Source organism: Scylla paramamosain, chromosome 16 (assembly GCF_035594125.1).
Source record: "Scylla paramamosain isolate STU-SP2022 chromosome 16, ASM3559412v1, whole genome shotgun sequence".
In the NCBI taxonomy this organism is placed as follows: Eukaryota; Metazoa; Arthropoda; class Malacostraca; order Decapoda; family Portunidae; genus Scylla; species Scylla paramamosain.
The window spans coordinates 3351282-3373378 of NC_087166.1; the positions used below are offsets into that span (position 1 = coordinate 3351282).

Here is a 22097-nt window from a genome sequence, read left to right on the forward strand (position 1 = left end):
AAGCTCTCGTTCAGTTAAACGTAATGATCGTTCAGCTCATATATAAGGAACAGCAGCGTGTGATTCCAAAGTGCAAAGCTAAAAAAATAAGAGAAAAATTAGACAGACGTTCCTCGTATGACAAAGCCTAGGTAGTAAAATATGGTGCATATATGTAGTGCTCGAGTAGCCTGGAGTGTCACTTGATGGCCTCCCAGAGAATAGATATCCATTAAAGATTCAGGTTCTAGAAAAGCATAATACTGAACAGGAATTCTACATCTACAAGTCATCAACAGATACATTGCAAAACAGATTACACGGGCATGCAGGAGTTTCTAGGTGCAGAGAGAGAGAGAGAGAGAGAGAGAGAGAGAGAGAGAGAGAGAGAGAGAGAGAGAGAGAGAGAGAGAGAGAGAGAGAGAGAGAGAGAAGACAAGTACAAGTATTGATTAAAGTGAGATAAGTGAAAGTAATGTAAATTACTATAAGAACTCGACACAGGTGAAGTTTGCTTACAAGAAGGAAGAAGAACGTAAGACAAAGAAAATAATAAAACTAAAGTAAAGAAAGACGAAAAGAAATAGTAGCAAGTTAGGATGTCCAGAAGAGTAACTTGGTCCATAAAGGGAGAAGAACTAAGCAACTTTAAAGATGGAAGGACGAGGGATGGGAAAAAATGTGTCAAATAAATGTGAAATAAAATGTTATTCGTTGAGGCAGGTAGATTGAGAGAGAGAGAGAGAGAGAGAGAGAGAGAGAGAGAGAGAGAGAGAGAGAGAGAGAGAGAGAGAGAGAGAGAGAGTTATAGTGGAAGGGAAAGAGGGAAACAGGGAAAAGAAATAATTATGACTTACCTGATGCCAACGAATTAATCGTGTCTATCATCGCCGCTGTTAAAACATGAGGTCATTGTGGTGCTTGATCACTACATGAGGAGATTATAATAACACAATAACTATTTCAACAACTGGTATACCATGAACAACACACTAAACCTTACACTAATGGCACCTCAGCTTGTGTGTGTGTGTGTGTGTGTGTGTGTGTGTGTGTGTGTGTGTGTGTGTGTGTGTGTGTGTGTGTGTGTGTGAATGAGTGGATACTTGTGTGTGGATGGGCGAGTTGATGGCTGTGTTCGTGTGCATGGATTGACATATTGCAGTGTGTGTGTGTGTGTGTGTATGTGTGTGTGTGTATGTGTGTGTGTGTGTGTGTGTGTGTGTGTGTGTGTGTGTGTGTGTGTGTGTGTGTGTGTGTGTGCTTACATGTGCGTGAGTGTTTGTCATATCTGTCTTTTGGAGCCAACATGAATGAGAGAGAGAGAGAGAGAGAGAGAGAGAGAGAGAGAGAGAGAGAGAGAGAGAGAGAGAGAGAGAGAGAGAGAGAGAGACTAATGAACAAAAGTTAATGAGACTCAGGATCGAATCAGCTGTTATGGGAATGGCGGTCACTGTTCTGTTATGTTACATGTAAACCGCAGCAGCTGAGATGTTTTGTCATTCTCCCCGTTGCTATTACTGCTAGCACTTACAATATGTACAATTCTGCATATTCAGTAGGTCTGTTTAAGTGTACTAGCAACAGCACTTAAGATAAAGCAAGCTGCAGTAAAATAAGTTCTAATGGAGGTACCTATAATGATTTTGTAACTCTTTAATTTCCAAACATTAAGGATCCAGGGGCCGTACAATTACCTACAATAATGACTTCTTAATATCCATGCAGCTTAGAGTTCACTTTGTAGTTGTCTTGTGTGTCTGTGTCTCGGTGTAATGTAACAATGAGAGATGAAGCTGGGAATGGAGAGGCTAAACAGTATCTCGGAGTTGTGCAGTGTGACAGGCAGTGTGGCATTCTTTGTGTTTACTGTGGAAGCAGGTGTTGTTGGTTAGTGCGGGAGAGTGTGTCACCAGGTACCGTTCTCACTACGTCTGCAAATCTACAAAGCACCTCCACCTTTCGATGCCAAATGTGACTTAACACCTCAAGCATTTTTACCAGAGTCTCGTGAACTATATGAGAAGAACAGAGGTGGAGGCAGCCTTGGAGGAGTAGTAGCGTAGTAGTAGTAGTAATAACAGTAGTAGTTCAAAGCCATAGGGATATCGAAAAAGAAAGGATGTGATGGTTTGAAAAATAAGAGAAAGGACACCACTACATAGGGCAGGTTTTCATGTGCCTGAGTGCCGTGTCCCCCCTCAGTGCCTCCCTGTGCCTAAACAAAGCATGCCGGTGAGGTTCTCGCCGCGGGCCCCGCTAAGAGGACCCGCGTGCGAGAAGTGGTGGTGTGTAGGAGGGGAGGTGAGGGGAAGGGAGGGGGAGCCGGCCACCACCAGCCCCTTAACCTCCTCCACCCCACCCCTCACCCTCCCTAACCCGTGTCAACCCATGCTCTGCTCTCTGTTGGAAGCCAAGCGTGGGCCAGCGTGAGGGAGTGTTTGCTCTGTGGGCGGGAGGCTCTCGTCGGCCCAGCTGAGAACACACACACTCACTCTGGCAACATTCACCAAAATAATACTTACTCCATGGCAGGCCGTTCCAATTGGCTGTCAGACCCCGCCATTGGTTTTCTGAAACAATAATTAAGGAAGGTTAGTTAAGGCATAATAGATGTTGATCTCATCAATAAACACCTCATTAGTAAAAACATAGCAATCCATCATACTTATGCCATGTAGTTTGGCCAGGAAATATATGCATCACCGTTATGTTCATCCGGAATCTATTATAGGAAGCCTTAATTGCGCTCTTCTCGATATCAGGTCCTAATGACGGCCGTAACTTCCATATTATTTTTTTAAGCATTCTGAAATCTGACCCGCACTGTCTCGTAAAGATGAAATAGGACGCCAGTTCTCAGTCGGCCACTTCCCCTTCGGTGATAACGCCTCGGTAATATCAGTCGTGGTGTTTGCACAACCAACACGCCGAGTGGCCAAGGAGCAGTGGACATCAAAATGTTTCCGTGTTTCTCGAGTAAACTTAATTTCGTCTTGTGAGCGTGAGCGGACCACCGTGCTGTCAAGTGTGCGTGGCTCACGTCCTCACCTGCACGGGAATAGCAGTAAATTCGTCACAGGATCGATTGGCTGAGAGCACGGTGGACCCTCGTGGTATGCTGCACCTGAGTACTGTGCCATTTCGCATCACTCAACTTAGCTCTTAGCAGTAAAAATATAAAACATGTCTGCCGTAAATAGATAGAAATCCCGGCTGGCAACATTTTTTACCTTAATAAAAAAGAAAGAACGTGGTGTGAAATTCGTCTGCGTCGTAAGTCTGCATGGATGATCGAGGTGATAAATATGCAACATTCGTCTCCCTTAACCTGTACTTAGTCGAAGTGGAGGACCCGCCTACCAGTCTCTTCCTTTAACCTCTCACGTACGGCGTCCCATAACGTGACCTTGTAATCATCTCGGATCCCTCTCTGATGCCGGCGTTTTATTTTTTTATTAACGTTGCTTAATTGGTATGATATTCTTTTTAAATAATCTACATCTGAATGTCTGCATATTTTCAGTTTCTGGACTCCGTTCCTGACATTCCCAGGGTTGCTTGGCATGAGCTTCTTTTGCATAATTTCATCCGATTTACATCACTGATTATCCATTCATTTTCCATCCTTCTTAGTAGGTTTGATTTTTCCTTCTCACGCAGCCAGCCTCCTGCGCCTCAACACTTTCCTGATCACGCGGCGGCCGAAATCAATAAATCGTTCACAAAGAGGCGAATTCTGAACACGTTAACGTTCAGGCTTTTGTCCCTGGCTCGGCTCCCCTGCGTGGTGCTGAAGCGGGTCCTCTCCACGGCCTAGAGTGGCTCGTATCCCTTGACGTAGAGGCTCGTAAGACGCTATGCTCGACTATGCTAAGCGGACTGTATTAAACGGTATATGAGTGAACAGGGACTTTGTGGTGTATACGTGAAGGCGCGCCAATATTTGTACTGAGGGTGGCGCTTTGCTAGTAAATGACTCTCACGTGTTGTCTCTGTAATAAGGAAAACCGTCCTATAAAAAAAAAAAGGAAAAGTGTTAAAAATGAAGGGTATTTCCTCTAAGCGTGGGTGTGGGCTGGGTTTTATGTGTGAATAATGTGGTGGGCGTGATGTTTTATACCATGTGTAGCTTCGCCGTAGTGTGGTGCAGCACCTTAATAATAGCCCCGTCACTGGCACAACATCTGACCAACATCACCACTATTAATATCCCAAGGAGAATTATAGCTACCACTTTGCGCTCCAGTGATATACATCTATAATTTCAAAACAATTTCCTTCCTTCCCTCTCCTCGCGGATCCCACACGACTCATACGTATATACATTTACAAAATCTCACACTGTCTTAGTAAATTGTGGCTTCATTCTTAATAACACCAGTTGCTCGATGCGTGCTAACCTGATACTGATGACACTTAAACACACGGAAATGCCTATTGATACTAATACATAGTGAAGTATACGTTCCGCTCTTAAATTAGTGGTAGTGGAGGTGTTAACTTGTAATGTGGCAAAGGATGAGGGATATTGCAAGTTAAGCTCGTCTTGTGGTGACGTCAGCATATTTCCGGTGTGGCAGTGGCGCTGATTGGCCGAGGGACGTGTATTGTGGGCCGGTCTGGTAAAAAATGCTTTGTTCAATCATTCTCCGGATTTTTATGAGCCAAGTTTGTCCCATTTTTCTCGTTCATGGTTCATAATTTATATTTATGTCCCTCTGGAAGTTGAATATAAACGCCTTCATAGTTTGGGAATTCTATCTTTTCTCATACGTCTCACGAGGACTAAAGCCTCATTGGTTCTATAGCCTGGGCCGGCACACAAAACGGCCGCGCCACACGACACCCTCGCCGACCGCACGGCCCACGCGTGAAATACAGACATACAGCTTTATGTTCCTGTCCATCTCGAGAACACTGGAAATAAAAGATGGACTCGAGTAATGCATTCTTGATCACTTTGTGATTAAAACTAAATCTGTCCTGTCGCAAATCGCGAAAGTTATTTTTATGTAATTTTAAGTACGTGTGGATATGCAAATGGCTGTTTAAAAATTTATTACTGCAGATGCGGCTCTTGTCTCGGTTTGTGTTTCGTCGGTATTAAAACTGCTGACAGCTTTGGCAAGTGGAGCGAGGCGTGGTATTAAACAAGTCCAAATCTAGGTCAGACTGGCCCAGAAAACCCGGATCTGATATTCACATTGTCTTCACCACGAAGCCAATACACATGCATTCTGTGAGTCAGTAAGGAAGGCGAAAGTAATTTCCTGCATCTCAACCGAATACATTTACTGAAAGTTGTGTGTGTGTGTGTGTGTGTGTGTGTGTGTGTATGTGTGTGTGTGTGTGTGTGTGTGTAAGTAATGCTTTAAGTCTCTCGTACGTTTAGGAATTGACACAAATGATCTTTTCTTCATGTCTGGCTGGTTCAGTGAATGTTGTGATGGACGAGCTTACGTACCTCAGCTGGCGTAAGATCGATAGCTTGCGTGGGGGAAAGGAGTGGTGAGGGGGAGAAAGTGGGAGGCAGGAGGGTGTGAATGGAGCGTGAGTACTACTGTGGTGCTGGAGTACACTACGCCCTCACTGCTCCCTCCTCTCCCTTGCTTACGTTTCTCGTCATCTCAATCCCTGTATCACTATTCATATTCCTCTCTCCCAATAATCCTTTCTCTCCCCGTTTCTCTCGTCGTTTCATATATCTTCCCTTTCCTGTTTATGCATAACTTCCTGTCTCTTTAGTCTTTCTCTCTCTTATCCCTCCCACCTCTATATCTTCTTCTCCAACCCTCTCCCTCTTTCCCTTTATCTCCCTCTCACTCATAACCACACATCAGGCATCGACAGCCTGACGTCCAGGAGAGGAACGGAAGACTGGAGATCAGACGGACATGGTCTTCTGCCTGACTCGCCTCGCGCTGGCTGCCTCGCACCTCGCTATCATAAGAACGTTCTTGCCTGCCACTTGCACTTCAGCGTAGTCCTTACCGACATGGGCAGGACTTGTATTCGCTCCCAATACAAAACCTTGCCTACGTGCGGTCAGTCAGAGAAAAAGAACGGAAGAATGGACAGAACGCTTCATGATTTCCAACAAAGGAGGAATGTGAAGGAATCAAGACCTGTGTGGATGGCTGACATGCATGACGTGACTTTGTCATGGCTTACTAAATTTCTGGTTCATGGCTGACACGTCCATATTAATTAAAAGAAATTGTTATGTGTATGATTTAAGTGCTGGCTCTCGTGTGTGTGCGTGTGTGTGTGTGTGTGTGTGTGTGTGTGTGTGTGTGTGTGTGTGTGTGTGTGTGTGTGTGTGTGTGTGTGTGTGTGTTCTTTCCAAGCTAAAAAGGATCGGAGGAGAGTCACTCCCTCACCACAGGCTTGATTACAATGATCAAAACAGTCATTGCTGAAGGATTGAGGGGAAGGAAGGGAAGTAAGAGAAAGAAACGGAAGGGAGAATTAATTAAGGAGAAAGAAAGGAAGAAATGATAGTGAAAACCCAATGAATAAATAAAAAAAGCTTACAGAAAGAGAGAGAGAGAGAGAGAGAGAGAGAGAGAGAGAGAGAGAGAGAGAGAGAGAGAGAGAGAGAGTAGGGAGGAAGAGTGACTGTGAGAAGGAGTAAAAGTGAGTGAGTGAGGGAAGAAGGGAGGCAGGAGAGTGATGTGGACGTCAGAATGAGTCGTGGGTGTTGACGCTGCTCTTGTGGTCGACGAGTAGCCCCTCCACTCCTCCACTCCCCATCCCTCTTCCTTCCTCTTCCTTCTTCCTCCTTGTCCCCTCCGTCTTCCATCCTCCTCCCCATTCTTCCTTACCTCCCTCTCTCACTGAAGGTCCGGTCCCATTCTTTAGCCTGTGGAGTAGCACCTTATTCCTCCTGCTCGTGCCAACATCCTCCCTCCTTCCTCTATTTCGTGCCTCCTCCACCCTTTATTTCCTCCATCCCTCAATTCTTCCTCCATCCCTTTCCTTCTTTCTTTCCTTCCCTTTCTGATCACTCCATTCCGCAGTGCGTTTTATCTTCCAGCATTTCATAGCACTTAGGAATCATATTTTTATTCTATCATCCCGGCTTGTCCTCTATTTCAGCCATCGTTGTAATTTTCCAGCCAGTCTTCCATTTTCGAAATCACATTCCAGCCCTCGCTCCCGGCAATCACGGTGGTACTAACAATTATACTATTATCACCACTGGGTCTACTATTCGTTTTGCTCGTACAACAGACAACAGTAGAAACCATCATTGCTGTTCATCATCTGATATCACTAGCATGTTGACTTCCCACCACCACCACCACCACCACCACCACCACTGCCATCACCACCACGGTATATTTGGAGGCGTCACTTCACTGGGTTCCCTCCTGCTGGTGTCTCACCGCAAGGGCTACGAGCTGAGTACCGATGCGATCCTTTCCCAGGTTAATTAGTAGGCCGAGTATCACCTCAGCCAGGGGTGACTATGATGATGTGTAGCAATATACTGTCTCGTCATTGTATTTTCTCATTGTATTTGTTTATTTATTTTCTTCTCTCCCTTGTTTTATGATTTATTCGGGTGTAAAATTTCTTCCTTAATCTCGCACACCTGCTTCCCTCGTTCTTGTTTATTAGAATTTGGAATTTCCGGAACACTAAGCCTTTAAGCTCTATACATAGATTAATTCGTTCATTAACTTTAATCCGTATATTGATTTTCATTAGAACTGAATATTTATGAGTCTGTGGCGGCACACACACACACACACACACACACACACACACACACACACACACACACACACACACACACACACACACACACACACACACACACACACACACACACACACATGTAAGTACGTTCTGAGGTTTCTGGCGGGTCTGGAAGCTTCTTGGGACACTAAAATAGCTCCTGGAACTGATTGAGTCTCAGGCTATTGGCAAAGACCAGCCCTTACCTGCCCTTCCTCACGACACCTACACCACACACACACACACACACACACACACACACACACACACACACACACACACACACACACACACACACACACACACATACACACACACAAGTCGTCTAGTTGTAAGGTAATTGAGGTGTCCCAAGGTAGTGTAGCACGGTGCTCTCAGGAGGTGATCACAATACAGGTAGGACAGGTAGGCTCGCCACCTCTTGCCTCATAGGGCGAGAGGTCCGACAGGCTGACAGGACGAGATATTGTTGTACTTGTGATTCTTTGGCGAGGCGCGTGTTTCTGTTCGCTCACCAGTTGTCCATTCAAGAGAGAGAGAGAGAGAGAGAGAGAGAGAGAGAGAGAGAGAGAGAGAGAGAGAGAGAGAGAGAGAGAGAGAGAGAGAATAAGACATAAATAACTTAAATAGATACCGGGAACAGGACAAAAAAGTGTGTAAATAGAAAGAAAAACGAGACCATAAAGTTGGTAACACGCATAATACACACGTGTGAAAGACGGGAATTATGGAACAGCAAAAAAAAGAAGGGATACAAAAAGAGGAGGAACAGGAAGGACAGGAGAGAGAGAGAGAGAGAGAGAGAGAGAGAGAGAGAGAGAGAGAGAGAGAGAGAGAGAGAGAGAGAGAGAGAGAGAGAGAGAGAGAGAGAGAGAGGGAGAAAGGAAGGGGAACATTCACTACTATGCATGGGCGTAATAAATATGAGAGAGCAATCCTGGCTGGTCACAGAGACACAGGGAGGCAGGGAGCAGGTCACTGGATGGCTGCCCCACACGCCACCTTTCGCCCTTCCTTCCTCCTTGCTCTCCTCCCTCCCTCCCTCCCTCCCTCCCTCGCCTGACACATGTCACCCGTGCCTCCCCGCCACCGGCCATCCCTGGTCAGAGTTCCTTCTGGTAGGGCCACTATTCAAAGGTTGGCTATTAAAGGTGAACAGAACATGCATCATAGATTTTGCCGTGGTGGTATTTTGTTAAAAGGCATGTTTTCCATTTGTATTTAAAGAGTTTGAACAGGACAGTGTCATATGTTATAGTTATTGTTTTAAGCCGATGTTATCAACAACGTGCTAATGAGTGAAGTAACAAATTTGATTACTTATACTTAATATATAATTCCTTCTTGCTGGAGCAAAATCTTTGTTGTCAGTATTCTTTCCTCGACTTGAATGGTATATTTTGTGTTATCAAATTGCATCAGTGTTCACCATGACAATCACTTTGCACTGCCTAATGAGCTCCACTCATATGTGCTGCGTGTGTCTGTATGCGAGGGAATACTAAGCGGCTTTGCTGCGAGGCTAAGTATGCAGAGACTGACTCGAAGTAGTTGTCTCCCCTTTATTTTCCGGCTTAAGTCTTGACAGCCGGCGCTGGAAGACAACCCGCCATTCGGGTCATTGGAATCCTCGGGATGTACGTACACTGACGCCCTCGGGAGCTGCCGTGCATGAGTGACCTGAAGGCGGCGGGACAGCTGTATGCTGGTGGGCCTGTTCCTGTGGCGTCCCCTTCAGCCAGGCGGGGCTACTTGTGGGCGAGGAAGAGAGCTAGGCAGGTTCTCCTTCGCCGCAGCTCAAGGCGATGCATCGTCACTCTCACTAACCACCTATTCGCTCCTGCCTCCCTTACATGCATACTGCCCATTTATACATACCGAGACAGTGTAGACTTAGTATATATGCTAGTCTGCCTTTTACATATGCATACCGCCACACACACACACACACACACACACACACACACACACACACACACACGTAGATGCATGGATTCATTCCTTTGCCGTTAAAATGCATATCTATAAATGCATGCTATTATTCACGCCCTGCATATTTTCACAAGTGCGACGGACCGCCCTGCCAAGACACCTCCTATTAAGTCAAGATCCTCGGCAATTACCGGCCGGACGAGGGCACTTATCGGTCATTGGCCTACGAACATTCGAACCAATAACTACCGTGGCCGCCTCACTAGCACCCAGATTAGCCAGGTATCGGGGGATCACCATTAACACCACCGGGGAGTATCTGGTATCTGTTTTTTGGTAATTAGAGTGGCTGGTAGCGAGCATTGGGTGACTGGAGAACTGTCTCCATCGCCTATGGATTACAGGGGAACGCAGTTAAAACTCGTAAACATAGGGCAGAAATATGGCTTTGAATCGACACTGTGTACGACTAATGTACTCATATTTCGCTGCCAGAGTTACAGCCTAATTGCTCACCCAGACGGAGTAATTTCGATGTTTTTAACGCCCATTTTTATGGACCATTGCGTGTTGAAGTCTGTGTGCGTGGGTCCAGGTTGTGTGTGCGCGCGAGTGCGTCTCCGTATTTCAGAAAGTGAGAGAGAGAGAGAGAGAGAGAGAGAGAGAGAGAGAGAGAGAGAGAGAGAGAGAGAGAGAGAGAGAGAGAGAGAGAGAGTGCGTGTTAGGGATCGGGGCCAGTTGTTAAACTCACGTAGACAAAATATTTACTAAATGCACTTGTGATTGCATTATAGTGAGCGACGTTATTATGTCTGAAAAATTTTTAGGACATTTGTTTTATGGTTATGGAGCATGCCCGAACCAAAGCTCCCACTACGCTTACATGATAAAATCACACAAAACTTCTCTCGATTTCGTCAATATCTTACAAATTGTTACATATTATTATTAAACGAATAGTCATATATACCTTTACTCATTTTCTCCTTGTCCAAAGCCCTTAAGAAATCAGAAGTAAAACTACAGATTCTTAACATTATGGCCCGAAATATAAGGAGATAAGAATTACATTAGTGTGAGCCGAACACAAGTACCCGTTCTTCCCTATCTTTAAGCACGTGACAACCTTCCAGTCCAGTCGTTTTCTTTCACCAGGATTGTCACCTTCCTAATAAAGTCGCCTGAACACGTGTCTCGCTGGGCCGTCGCCTTGAAGCAGTTCAAACCCGTTAAAGCTTTGTGCAGACGCCACAACTCAGGCACCTTTTTGTGGGAAGCTGCGATGCTAAACAGGTTTCAATCACAGTTGAATGCTTTTAACAGGTTATTGTCACTCTCAAGTCAACAAGTCGACACATTAACATTGTGAGAACGAGTCTTTTGATGTTGGCGATACAGAGAGAGAGAGAGAGGAGAGAGAGAGAGAGGAGAGAGAGAGAGAGAGAGAGAGAGAGAGAGAGAGAGAGAGAGAGAGAGAGAGAGAGAGATTTGAAGATCGATATGTAACAAATGAATTTTCGATTTTAATGGAGTGTGTGTGTGTGTGTGTGTGTGTGTGTGTGTGTGTGTGTGTGTGTGTGTGTGTGTGTGTGTGTGTGTGTGTGTGTGTGTGTGTGTGTGTGTGTGTGTGTCTGTCTGTCTGTCTGTATGTATGTTATTTGTTTCGAACCACAAGAAACCTTTAATTAAGTTTAGATAATTGAATACACATAAAAATGGTATTAAGAATATAGAGGGATAATACGAACAAAATGAACAAGGAAAAGGAACAGCGAGGGGAGGAGAAAATCATGGAGAGGAAATAGATGAAAGTAAGGCAAGGAGAGGAAGGAAAGAAAAGGAGCAGAAGGAGGAGGAGGAAGAGGAGGAGGAGAACTGAGAGGTGGTAGAAAAAGTATTGGGGATAGTCTTGGGGAGAAAAGGACCTCGCTGGGGACAGAGGGAGCATCGGGGAAGGGGACGAGGGGAGAGGGGCCGTCCCACAGTAAATTTTTTGTTGTCCTCCTCGTGGCCAAAATTAAAGTCCACCCAAGGAATGCCTTATAACTTTTCTGGGCGAACGGAGGAGGAACTTGGGTTTTCATTCTCGCCATCCCATCATTGTTCCTCATCGCTGGGGGGCGTGAGGGAAGCGAACGGTGGATTCTTTCTCGGCAGGGAAGTTATTGATTAAGCAGTTTGTTTCTCGTTAATGAACCTCCGTTGTAGTTGTTTTAAATCAGTTATAATGTACTTCATGTAAACTCCTCATAGGTGTTTTGTTGCTGACTAAATGGTGAGGGTGTTTGTGCTCTACGTGATAAAGGTGTCCGTCTTAACTACGAGCTTCAATCTTCGTATCGATTTTGATATTAATTTTTCATCATCTACTCTTCATTTCTTCTCTGGTATCGCCATCTGCCCACTCTCACTACTTCTTCCCAGTCTTCTTTTTCTGCTTCGTCCCTCTTCCCTCCTCAGTTTCTCTCTCTTTCTCTCTCTCTCTCTCCCGCTCTCCTCTCCCTCATACCTCACCTCCCGCCGTTTGTTTCCTCCATCTTACGCCTCCCTCTCACGCTCTCACTACTCTCCTCGGCGCTCGGTTTTAGCTCCTCTCCTTTTCCCACTTTCCTGCTTGCACTGCTTACCTTTTATTTTCATTCTTCGTTTTCTGGTACTCGTAAATGAATCAAGGAATAATTGGAGTTTCCTCTTCATTTTTGGAAGTCAGATTTTTCTTTTCCCTCTTTTCTCTGCGGCTTCTATTTGGGAATTGTTTCAGTAGTGGCTGTTCCCTTTTCCTTGTCCTTCCGACATTTATATATCTTTCTCCTCCTATTTTTCTCATCAGTTTACCTCCGCCACGTCTTTCCACCCTCGCATCGCTCCTCTCTCTCCTACTCTCTCGAGGCTCCTCTCTCTCACCATCTGTCTCTCTCCTTCTTTCCTCTCATTTGTACCCTGCCTCTCCTCCTCCTTCCTCTCTCTCCTCTCCTTGACAGGCCATCCATCGTCTTGAAGGGGTTGACCAATATCTTGCTGCTCACCCGAGACAATAGAAGCTTCGCCGTGTGTTTAATCTCGCTCTCAGCTTCTCCGTCGCCTTCTCTTAACAAGGTAGAAATCCCAATGTAGTTTTCGCTGATTCCTCTCAAGAGACCGCCACCCATACACTGCCGCGGATAGCAGACGGATGTGCCCCCTAATTGGAAAAGGCGGTCTGCTAAGTAGTGTCGCGGCGAGTGTCTTGGACGATATACAGATAGAGAGAGAGGGAGAGAGAGAAAGAAAGAGATAGAGGAGAGAGAGAGAGGGGGGGGGGATGTATCGATGAGACTTATACGTGTATGTGATAACTGTAAACGGTATTTTTATATTATATTTTGTTTATTTATCTTATTCTGGGTTAATTAATCACTTTACCTACTTCGGTGTCACATGAAATTGTTTTAATGGTGCTAATGGTTGGCAGCCATTGTCTTCTTATTTTTTTTATTTCATCAGATTGTCTTCTATTTGTACAATTGGTTTCTTTCGTGAAATTGTGTCTTTTGCCAAACTGTTCGTCTTCTTTAGTCAAAATGTGTCTAGTCACATTTACTACCCGCCTTTGTCATATTGTCATCTTTTCCCTAATTGTCTTCTGTTCGTACACTGCGTCTTCCTTTGGGTTCTGGATTGACAGGGTTTAGCAAAGGAAGGGGAGGAATCCACTGTATGGAGACGTCAGGAGAAGGAAGAGGGCGATGACACAAGGATACAGAACCGCCACGGGGTCCTCTGATCATTGCGTCATCGTGTCCTGAGTCCATTTGTCCTTCATCACAGTTGCGTCAGGAATCACTCACGGGTCTTGTCTGTTAGGGGAGGAGGAGGAGAGGGAGGAGAAGAGAAAGAAGAAAGAGAAGTAGGGAGGGGAGGAGGAAAGAAAGAGGAAACAGGAAGAGATGCAGAAAGGGAGGCCGGTGGTAGTAGTAATAGTAGTAGTAGTAATAGTTTTTGTTGTTGTTGTTGTTGTTGTAGGAAGAGGTGGGAGTAGAAGTAGGAGGAGGAGGAGGAGGGACAAGAGAAGTAATAGGAGCTTAAGAACAAGGCAAAGGAAGGGAAGGATTAAAAGAGGGAAACAATAACCAAAAATAAGAAAACGGAGAGAAAGGGTGGGAGAAAGAGGAGGGAGCGGAGAGGAAGGATAGGAGAAAAAGGAGAACAAAGAGAAATAGGGAGAGAAAGAAAAATGGTCAGGAACAAGAGGAGGAGATCACGTGAGATACTACATCAAATGGTGGTCGTTATTCAGCTGTAGGAATCGTTATACACAGACTAGGTCCGTTAATCACCACAGGTCGTTTGTTAGGTAGGCTCTTGGCTTTATCTTGGACAAGTCATTCAGTGGAGCGACTCTCTAAATCAGGCAGGGGTCGTGCATCAAAGGGACCAGTTTATTGAGGGTCGTTGTTCATCAAGAAGTTTTCGCTGCTCACGGCTGGTTTATCACGAGGGTGGGAAAGAGAAACTGTATAGCGAGGAGGTCCAGGGTGGGGGAAGGGGAGAAGGAGGAGGAGGAAGGGTCGTATGCGAAAAAGGTGTTCGTCATAGATCTTTCTCGTTTTCCATGCAACTCAGCTTTAGAAATGAGGATCTGGGGTGACTCAAGTTTTTCCTCAGTATTTCGTGAGTAGATTCAGGATTCACGTGAAGAAATACTCACACAAAAACCGCATACAGGAATAAGGACGAAAAATCACTCACGAAAAAAAAATAAATAAATAAGAAAAATATATATATAAACGCACTCAAATAATACCAACATACAAGGGGAAAACAAGTGAATCGGCGGCCTGTTTCCCTGCATTCAGGACAATGAAGTCTGTGCCGCCAGCCAGCAAGTGTTCAGGTTACTCATGGGTCCGAGGGGCCTCATTAGCCGCGGGTATTGGGCGAGGATGGCATCTACCGGTAACTGGCTCCTATTCAAAACAAAGATGTGTGGCCCGGAGCGATGGCAGCGAGATAGCAGCTTATGCAGATGTGTTGTGCGAGGCTGGGAGAGAGAGAGAGAGAGAGAGAGAGAGAGAGAGAGAGAGAGAGAGAGAGAGAGAGAGAGAGAGAGAGAGAGAGAGAGAGAGAGAGAGAGACTGGGCAAGACTAGGCAATGTAGATTTGTACATATTCAGATTTTAGAGAAAGTGATGAAACCAGATCTAGAAACTCGAGGCTGTAATAGCACTAGAGAGAGAGAGAGAGAGAGAGAGAGAGAGAGAGAGAGAGAGAGAGAGAGAGAGAGAGAGAGAGAGAGAGAGAGAGAGAGAGAGAGAGATAATATGACACAAGCACACACACACACACACACACACACACACACACACACACACACACACACACACACACACACACACACACACACACACACACACACACACACACACACACACACTCTCTCTCTCTCTCTCTCTCTCTCTCTCTCTGAAGAACTCTTATCAATATTTTCACCATCACTCATCTTTCCCCCAGTCCTGAGTTAGCCCCCAGCGAATCATTCACCCACAACACCGCCCTGTCTGCGCCCGCCACCGCCAGCCATCAGGGGGAATTGACTCTCTGCTAATCACTTTTATTCATTTGCACGGTCGGGGAGTGGAGTGACGCACGTATGGGGGGGAGGGGGAGTCTTGCCTTGGCTATGGGGAAGGACTGCCATATTTCTCCCTTATTTGGTGGTGTAGCTCCATACGTGATGGTCTGTTGGGGTGTTGCTGAGGGCTTGACTTTAGTGGGTGTTGGTGTGGGCGTCTCTCTCTCTCTCTCTCTCTCTCTCTCTCTCTCTCTCTCTCTCTCTCTCTCTCTCTCTCTCTCTCTCTCTCTCTCTCTCTCTCTCTCTCTCTCTCTCTCTGAATATTCTTCCCCCCTCATTTATTTTGCTCCACTTCTTTTTTCTTTATGTTTGTCATTTTTCTCTTTCCTTTATGTCTTCCTAATTTTTCTCTCTCTCTCTCTCTTTCTTCGTTTTATCTTTCTTCGCATTCTTCTTTTTATCAAGGTTTCGTATGGTAACGTTTTCATAACCATTTTCCTTGTCTCTCCTTATCATCCTCTTCCTTCTATTCCTATTTCTTCCAGTTTTTCTCCTCCTCCTCCTCCTCCTCCTCCTCCTCGCCTTCCCTCCTCCTTCTCTTCTTTCTTCCACAACTGCCCATTGTTCTATCTCCTTCAATAATTTTAGTTTGCACTTTATTAAATTTTAACTTACTATTTTCTTTATTGTATTCTTGCCCCTTCCCTAAGAGTCCTCCTCCTCTCTTGCATCACCTCAATTTTCTCTCCTACTTTACCGCCCTTTTCAGGTCCTCCTCTTCCTCAATGCCACCACCTTTCCCTCCCTCCCTCCACCCTCCACGCCTCCTTCCCTCCCTCCTCACTGCTCCTCCACTCCTCGCATACGTCACCTTCGAGTAGGCCAGTATTTACGAGTAGGACCTTAACAAGTCTGTCGAGGTGTTCTCTCTCTCTTTCTTTCTCCCTCTCTTTCTCTTTCTCCCCACCCTTCTCCAGGATATTAAGAAGCAGGGAAAGAGCAAAGTATTTTTTTCTTTAGTGGAGATAATATGACATGAAGTGAGAAAATAACCAAAGTAAATAACATGCAGAGGAAGGAAGGGAGGAAGGAAAGAGGTAAAGGAAGATAAAAAGTGTGAGCTTTTGTGGTTCTTCCAACATAGTGTTAAATTAAGTTACTCTTGTTTAGACTCATTGTGTTTATCTCCCTGATGAGTCCCAGGCGGCGACCTCACTCTGGGTGGAGCTTGTTATTGGAGTAATGGTCGGAAGAGACACGAAGGAACACACAGAGAAGGACCCGAGAAAGTGAGGGAGTAAGGATAAAGGAGGATATGCAAGATGGTGCTATGCCACTTTCACGCTTATGTACGCTTTTTTTTCCCTCCTTTTTGTGTGCGTGTGTGTGTTGAGTAAAGCCATATTTACAAAACTTGCGTCCCGTGAAGCAGTGTGTCCAAATAAACAATTTATGTATGTTTTATAATATTGTACATGACGTTTCCGTGTTCTCTAAATGAATGGACATGAAAAGAAAACTAACTTCTTTATACTTGAGTAAAGTTGGGTGCGACGTGTGCTCGTTTGTAAGTTTCATTTGAGAAGAGGATAAATAGAGCAACTTAGGAGGAGGAGGAGGAGGAGACGGAGGAGGAGGAAGACTTGCCGAGGCACAAACGATAAAACAGCGACACTGAGGGAATGCAATTAGAGTGCTCTGTTGCAGTTGTGTTCTGGGGCGGGAGAGGACGGAGAGGAGGAGGAGGAGGAGGAGAAGAGAAAGAGAGAAAAAGGAGGATGAGCATGAGGACGGGGAGGAGGAGGAGGAGGAGGAGATAAAAGAGATGGTTCTGGTGGTGGTGTTGGTGGTGGTGGTGCTCTGGAAGGGAGGATGTTGGCCACGAACGAGACTTATTGATGGGGATGGTGGTCGAGATAGTGATGATGGTTGTTATGTATGTATGGTTGGCTGGCTGGTGGACGGGGAATGGTGGTGAGGGCGAGTGTGCTGGAAATGGTGAAGATGCTCCGGGATTTGTGCGTCTTCATCTTAGTATGGTAAGAGAGAGAGAGAGAGAGAGAGAGAGAGAGAGAGAGAGAGAGAGAGAGAGAGAGAGAGAGAGAGAGAGAGAGAGAGAGAGAGAGAGAGAATCCAAATCAACTTCTCCATCCAGGAAATTAATCCCGTTCATCGTTTGTCCCTCCGTGGGTGGCGTCCAAGGGCTTTCCTCTGCCTCCTCCGCCTCCTCCTTCAGCCGCCCCGCAATGCATTTCCCGTGGGTCGTTTCTCCGGCATGCCAGTAATTAACGGCCTTGGGAAGCATGTGAATTTCGCCATTGCAACCATCGGGACGAGCAGCCATTTTGGTTTTCATTGTCTTTCTTTTGGCTTGGTTCGTATCTCTTTGTCTCTTTCTGTGTGTCTAATTGTCCATTTTTTATATTTTATTTGGCTTTGTTTTTGGTGTGTGTGTGTGTGTGTGTGTGTGTGTGTGTGTGTGTGTGTGTGTGTGTGTGTGTGTGTGTGTGTGTGTGTGTCTGTCTGTCTTTGTTTCTGTTTGTCGGGCATCTTAGTATTTTCTTTTTATTTCTTCGTATCTTTCTCTTTCCTTCCTTTTCTCTTTCTTTTTCATGCTTCCCTCTCTCTCTCTCTCTCTCTCTCTCTCTCTCTCTCTCTCTCTCTCTCTCTCTCTCTCTCTCTCTCTCTCTCTCTCTCTCTCTCTCTCTCTCTCTCTCTCTCTCTCTCAGTACTAAAAAGACCATGCTACGGTTGACTATTCTTAAAGTAAAAAAAAAAGTAAAAAGTGTGGCTGAAAGGAATAGCTTTTGAGCAGAGAGAGAGAGAGAGAGAGAGAGAGAGAGAGAGAGAGAGAGAGAGAGAGAGAGAGAGAGAGAGAGAGAGAGAGAGAGAGAGAGAGAGAGAGAGAGCGGATTTAAAGCAGAAAGGAAAAAGATGAAGGGAAGGATGGCGTGAGACTTTGTGTGAAGGAGACATAATGGGATGATGGGCGGAAGGAAAGGGAAAGGAAAGAAGGATGGAGGAAAGAGGAGATGGAGGAAGTAGGGAAAACGTTTACCTCATTAAGCAAGTATCTTTTTTTTTTTTGTGTCAGACAGAGACAAACACCTCAGGCTAAGACTCTCCAGGACTCTCTCTCTCTCTCTCTCTCTCTCTCTCTCTCTCTCTCTCTCTCTCTCTCTCTCTCTCTCTCTCTCTCTCTCTCTCTCTCTCTCTCTCTCTCTCTCTCTCTCTCTCTCTCTCTCTCTCTCTCTCTCTCTCTCTCTCTCTCTCTCTCTCTCTCTCATTTTAACTCCGCTCATTCTCTGCATCTCTTCCCGCTTTATCTCCCCTCCTCAGCTCTCGCCCTCAGTTCTCCCCTTCGTGTATATTTTTTTCTTTCTCCACATCTCCCCTCTGGTCTTAACTTTCTCCCTTTTCTCATCCTATGTCCCGCGTCCCTTTCCTTCCCTTTCTATATCTATTTCGTGTCCTCTTCTTTGTCTCTTTCCTTTCAGGTTCATCACTTTCTTATTCATTTAAACGTTTATTTCGGTTGTCTTGTGTTTCCTGTCTCGATATATTCTCAGTTCCTCTTTTCATTATCCTTTTCTCTCTCTCTTTCCTTCCATTCACCACCTTTCTTCTTCTGTGCTTCCCCTGCCTCTCCCTCCTCCCTGTGCCGACACTTTCCACACCAGCTCGAGGGTTATGGAAGTAAGGCTCTTCAGAGTACACCTTTAACAAAAAAGTGTAGCCTACTCTCTTTATTCGCTCTCTCAGTTTTTTGTTGTTCTCCTTCAGCTTTTCTAGGTCTATTTTCACCTTAGATGGGGAGTGTATTCACCACCTCCCTCTCTTTTGAGTACCGTGGAGTGTATTAAAGGAAGTGTGGGCGTTATTAAGGAAGGTTTAGATGGCATGCTAAGAAGCATTAAAGCAACCCTTTGGAAATTATATATGTATCCCAGTGGACGCGAGAAACAAGGAATCCTGCCCTTTACTCGGGAAGGCATCATCATTCTTCCTCCATCCTCTGTAATGCATCAGACCTTTCCACGACACGTACACTATATTATATAAAAAAGACGCTTCCACGACTATTACCAAAGAACAAGCATTTTTGTGCTCTATATATTTTTCACCCTTCTAGTTAAAAGGATTACACCGGAAACTCGTGTAATCGTTACGGGGAATCAAAACATAATTCCTCATCGTATTTTGCGCTGAGATTGCCTCGTTTCATTATCTAAATGCGGCTTAGTGGTGGAGGCAGACCGTCCGTCACCCTCCAGTAACCTAAAAGGCGGCTTGGGTCAGGCAATATCGCTTATTTAGGAAACGAAACTGATGGCAGATGAACGAGACGGAAGGCTGCACGAGAGCCCATAGTTAAACAATAGCTCTGTGATGGACGGACTGGTAGGGGAGGCAAGGGAGACACGCTACTGAGGTCAAGTGTGTGTAGGGAGTGTTGGCTTGGCTGAGGAGGTGAATGAAGTGAAAGAATTGATGCTGGAATCATTGGTACGTGAGTAAGGAACTGGAATTAATGTGAGAAGTTGAAATAGGAATCACGAATGGGAGAAAAGCATGAGGTGTAGATATGAAATGTTGACTAAGAAAACAATAACAGGAAGTGTGTCTTTATTTTCCATATTACACTTGTACTAATGAAGACTTATGTTATGGAATGACACACAGACAAAAAAGGGAAGAATAAAAAAAAAATGTATACCGTGCTAATTTACTTTTATAAAGCTGAAGATTGAAATCCAGAAAAAAAAAGAAGCCATTAGTCATCACAAACATTAAGGAAGAATGTGGGTAATCTCAGTGGACAAAACGAAAACGAGACGTACTTGTAACAGTTTTTTATATAGTGATTTGGGGGAGAGAACGTAACATTACCTCGTAGAAGGTGACATTAAGGAGGATAAATCAGGGCGAGAGGCACGACTCCTCCCGCTCTGGATCCGGAAGTAGGTAATCATGTACATCTGTGATCAGGATCCGAGAACACACACACACACACACACACACACACACACACACACACACACACACACACACACACACACACACACACACACACACACACACACACACACACACACACACACACACACACACACACACACACACACACACACACACACACACTCTCTCTCTCTCTCTCTCTCTCTCTCTCTCTCTCTCTCTCTCTCTCTCTCTCTCTCTCTCTCTCTCTCTCTCTCTCTCTCTCTCTCTCTCTCTCTCTCAGATAGAAAGAAGTGTGTTGGTGTGTTGGAGTCAGGATGGTAGGTGGGGAAGGGTGAAGGGAAAGAACCATCCACATCCACATCCACCTACCCACTAGCCATCCTACCCGCTTACTGCCTACCCACTCACCCACCCGCACTCCGTGATCCACCCAGGCCCCGGGAACCCATCCTGCGCCTCCACTGGATGTATTTTCTCAGAATTACGTTCATGTCTAACTTTTAATTACTTTCGGGGGATTCCTCCACGGGCTTAACAGACGCAGGAATTCCTTGTGTGACGCACCGACAACACACAGGGGCGCCGCCTTCCCTGGGGCTCATGGGAGGCAAGCGTTCAATGCGTGTTTTATTCCCCTGGCGGAGGAAGGGGTGAGGTATTGCGCTTTGTTTCGATCAATACCACGTAATGGGGTTCCGGCACCATTGGCCTGATGAATACTGGGTAATTGAGGAAGGTGGAAGCAGACAGGGGGTGGAGGACGAGGGAGGACGAAGATGAGAAGGAGCAGGAAGAGGAGCAGCAGGAGGGGGAAGATGAGGAGGAAGTGGAGTAAAATGGATGGGAATAACACGGTGATGACTTCGTGAATGTACTACGTGAACGCCTGACGTTAGATAAACACTAGCTTGGGAGAGCTTTGAGAGAGAGAGAGAGAGAGAGAGAGAGAGAGAGAGAGAGAGAGAGAGAGAGAGAGAGAGAGAGAGAGAGAGAGAGAGAAGAAAAAGTTGCCAGCGGTTCGGTTAGGTTGTGGCCTCGGGAACCTTGGCGGATAATTGCGGTGTAATTCCTTCCCTTCTTCCCGACCACGCTGCCGCCGACTTGCCAGAAGTGATGGTGATTGCGGTTGATTTTCTCGAGAGCGCTGGTGGTCTCGTAAACCCAGTTTGTTTTGATGCCCGGTAAGTCTCGCCGGAAGCACTCGCCGCCCGCCTAGCTTGTCCGGAACCGCCGTTCTTGTCTAGGGGAAGCCGGACGGTGGGATTCGGACGCGACGGCGGTCACGTAAATTCCCGGCTCCTGTCGCCAATCCCATGATTTGGTAGGTTTGAATTGTTGTCATGGAAGCCACATTTCCTCTTTTCAAGCTCCCCTTTTTACCCCTCTGTATGGCACCTCTCCACCACGCTGACACTCTCAAAGGCAGAAAAAACGAGGGCACTACAAGTAGAGTGACCGAAGTCGGATGGAAGTGTAGCTTCTCGTGGGCGAAAATTAAGCTATTTAAGCGTCAATGTGGAATCCGATACTGTCTAGACTCTTAACAATGGCCGACTCGAGAGGCGCCCAGACTCCTAGAGAACCAGTGGGATGCTTGAGGAGCAAATATAGTTTCAGTTGCTTCCTCCTGGAAAATCGAAGTACTCCACCCTGTCAGGGAGGCGAGGCGTGAGGAATTATCAAGGGCAGTGCAGCAAAGGTTTTTCCGATTTTTTTTTTTTTTTTTTTTTTTTTTGCAGACGCATAATGAGGCAGATAAATGAAGCTTAAAATCAGTTCTGCGAAATTTAATACGTAGTTGAGCAAGTGTAAGAAACGTTGTGCAAGATGTGTAAAATTTTTCATGACGCCTCTCGGGCAGACACACACACACACACACACACACACACACACACACACACACACACACACACACACACACACACAC

General features: G+C 45.7%; 1 protein-coding gene and 1 long non-coding RNA gene across 6 annotated transcripts in view; one reads left to right on the forward strand and one right to left on the reverse strand.

Moving 5' to 3' along the window:
• Positions 1 to 22097, reverse strand: part of LOC135107895 (homeobox protein abdominal-A homolog) — a 149305-nt gene that overhangs the window by 64125 nt on the left and 63083 nt on the right. For 4 of the 5 annotated variants that reach the window (XM_064018264.1, XM_064018266.1, XM_064018265.1 and 1 more), the window contains 2 exons: positions 2505 to 2552; positions 837 to 872 (listed from right to left, as the gene is read on the reverse strand). In XM_064018264.1, the coding sequence (XP_063874334.1) occupies positions 837 to 872; positions 2505 to 2552 (84 nt within the window). The remainder of the gene's footprint in view (positions 1 to 836; positions 873 to 2504; positions 2553 to 22097) is intronic. The other variant, XM_064018267.1, reaches the window with a different exon arrangement.
• The window catches only part of LOC135107896 (uncharacterized), an 85611-nt gene that overhangs the window by 26164 nt on the left and 37350 nt on the right, over positions 1 to 22097 (forward strand). The gene's annotated exons all lie outside the window — the stretch shown is intronic.